Source organism: Poecilia reticulata, linkage group LG20 (genome assembly GCF_000633615.1).
Source record: "Poecilia reticulata strain Guanapo linkage group LG20, Guppy_female_1.0+MT, whole genome shotgun sequence".
Classification (NCBI taxonomy): domain Eukaryota; kingdom Metazoa; phylum Chordata; class Actinopteri; order Cyprinodontiformes; family Poeciliidae; genus Poecilia; species Poecilia reticulata.
The window spans coordinates 24,948,266-24,949,635 of record NC_024350.1 but is presented as its reverse complement, the minus strand read 5'-3'; the positions used below and the strand labels follow the sequence as shown (position 1 = coordinate 24,949,635).

At 44.3% G+C, this 1,370-nt stretch overlaps 1 protein-coding gene and 1 long non-coding RNA gene across 2 annotated transcripts in view; both read right to left on the bottom strand.

Moving 5' to 3' along the window:
* The window catches only part of LOC108165695 (uncharacterized), a 1,533-nt gene extending 1,207 nt beyond the window's left edge, over window positions 1-326 (bottom strand). Inside the window, exon 1 of the long non-coding RNA XR_001776019.1 lies at window positions 85-326. This is a non-coding gene — a long non-coding RNA (uncharacterized LOC108165695). The remainder of the gene's footprint in view (window positions 1-84) is intronic.
* Window positions 327-775: 449 nt separating this feature from the next.
* Window positions 776-1,370, bottom strand: part of rmc1 (regulator of MON1-CCZ1) — a 12,582-nt gene continuing 11,987 nt past the window's right edge. The window contains exon 21 of the mRNA XM_008396836.2: window positions 776-1,162. Within this exon, the coding sequence (XP_008395058.1) occupies window positions 1,083-1,162 (80 nt within the window). The 3' untranslated portion in view covers window positions 776-1,082. The remainder of the gene's footprint in view (window positions 1,163-1,370) is intronic.

The following is a 1,370-nucleotide window of genomic DNA, read 5'->3' as shown; positions in this document are numbered from 1 at the left end:
CTAGCTGTTAGCTGTACCTTCTAGCTGTTAGCTGTACCTTCTAGCTGTTAGCTGTGGCTGCTAGCTGTTAGCTGCTAGCTGTACCTTCTAGCTGTTAGCTGTGGCTCTGCATCACAAACATAAAACCCTCCAGTAAGTAAATACTTAAATGTAAACATTTAATTAATTTCGCTGCTCAATAGGTAGAAACACATTAACAGTAAAATTCAGGCTGCAGGTTATTTTATTACTTTGGCTGAATCATGATAATCTGCCTTATTAGCTAAACTGCTACACTTTCATGGGCTTTAGCTTTTAGCCAAAGGGGCTGAGGAGAAGAGCAGCTCAGAGAGCAGATAGAAAAACAGAAACTGCATTTATGTCTCACCGCCTTCAACGCAGAACGCAGAGAGTATTTCTCTATATAAGCCCTGGTGCTTTAAATGTTACGCTAAGTTATGATCCCCCAGATATTCATTTCTACCTGTTGGTTCTCCGTCACCTGGCAAAACTGAAAACGGCTGAAAAATAAAACGAGTTATAATTTAAATGCCGATATCTTGTATTTGAGGCGTTTCAGTAAATCCATGTTTGTGATTAATTTGATTAAGAGCAGTTGCTCATTAAAACATTAGCATGTTTATATTTCTGTAAAGGTGCAGCAGAGATTCGATCCGTCAGACTGAACAGAACTCGGACAGAAGCAACATTTGGGTTTCAGTTCAAATGTTGCTGTTTATGATCCCCCAGTAATGAGATGCAGCTCAGGCTCCGCCCACAACAGGTGACCCAGATACCGATTTCCTGTTTCAGTGTTTATTTACAGACATGGAGTTAAAGCTACACAAATATTAAAGCATCTCTGCTCTGAAAGTCGCCGTATTTTAGGGATAAAGTTACATTTCACACTTTCTAATCCTCCAAAAAAAATCATCTGCAGTTAATTTAATTAAAATTACAATGAAATAAATGACAGATTAGCAGTGGAAATATTTCCAGCTGGAGTTATTCAGAGGAAGAGGAGGATGCTGGAACCTTCCTGGTGGTTCTGCTGGGTCCATTTGGTCCTAGGGGGGTCAAGAGGTCATCATGGGGGAGGGGGGTCACACTGTGGACGGCTTCATCAGCGCCTGCTCCCCAAACAGCTGCTTGAAGTGCGCCACATGCTCCTCACAGTGTTCCCCTGGTAACCGACACATCAGACTCAGCTACCAGGCTAGCATTAGCATCTCATGACAGTCGCTGAAATCATTCTATAATGAGAGGCGCTGCTCAATACAGAGCGGCTAACCGCCCTGAGACGGCTAACCGCCCACAGAGCGGCTAACCGCCGACAGAGCGGCTAACCGCCCCGAGAGCGGCTAACCGCCGACAGAGCGGCTAACCGCCCC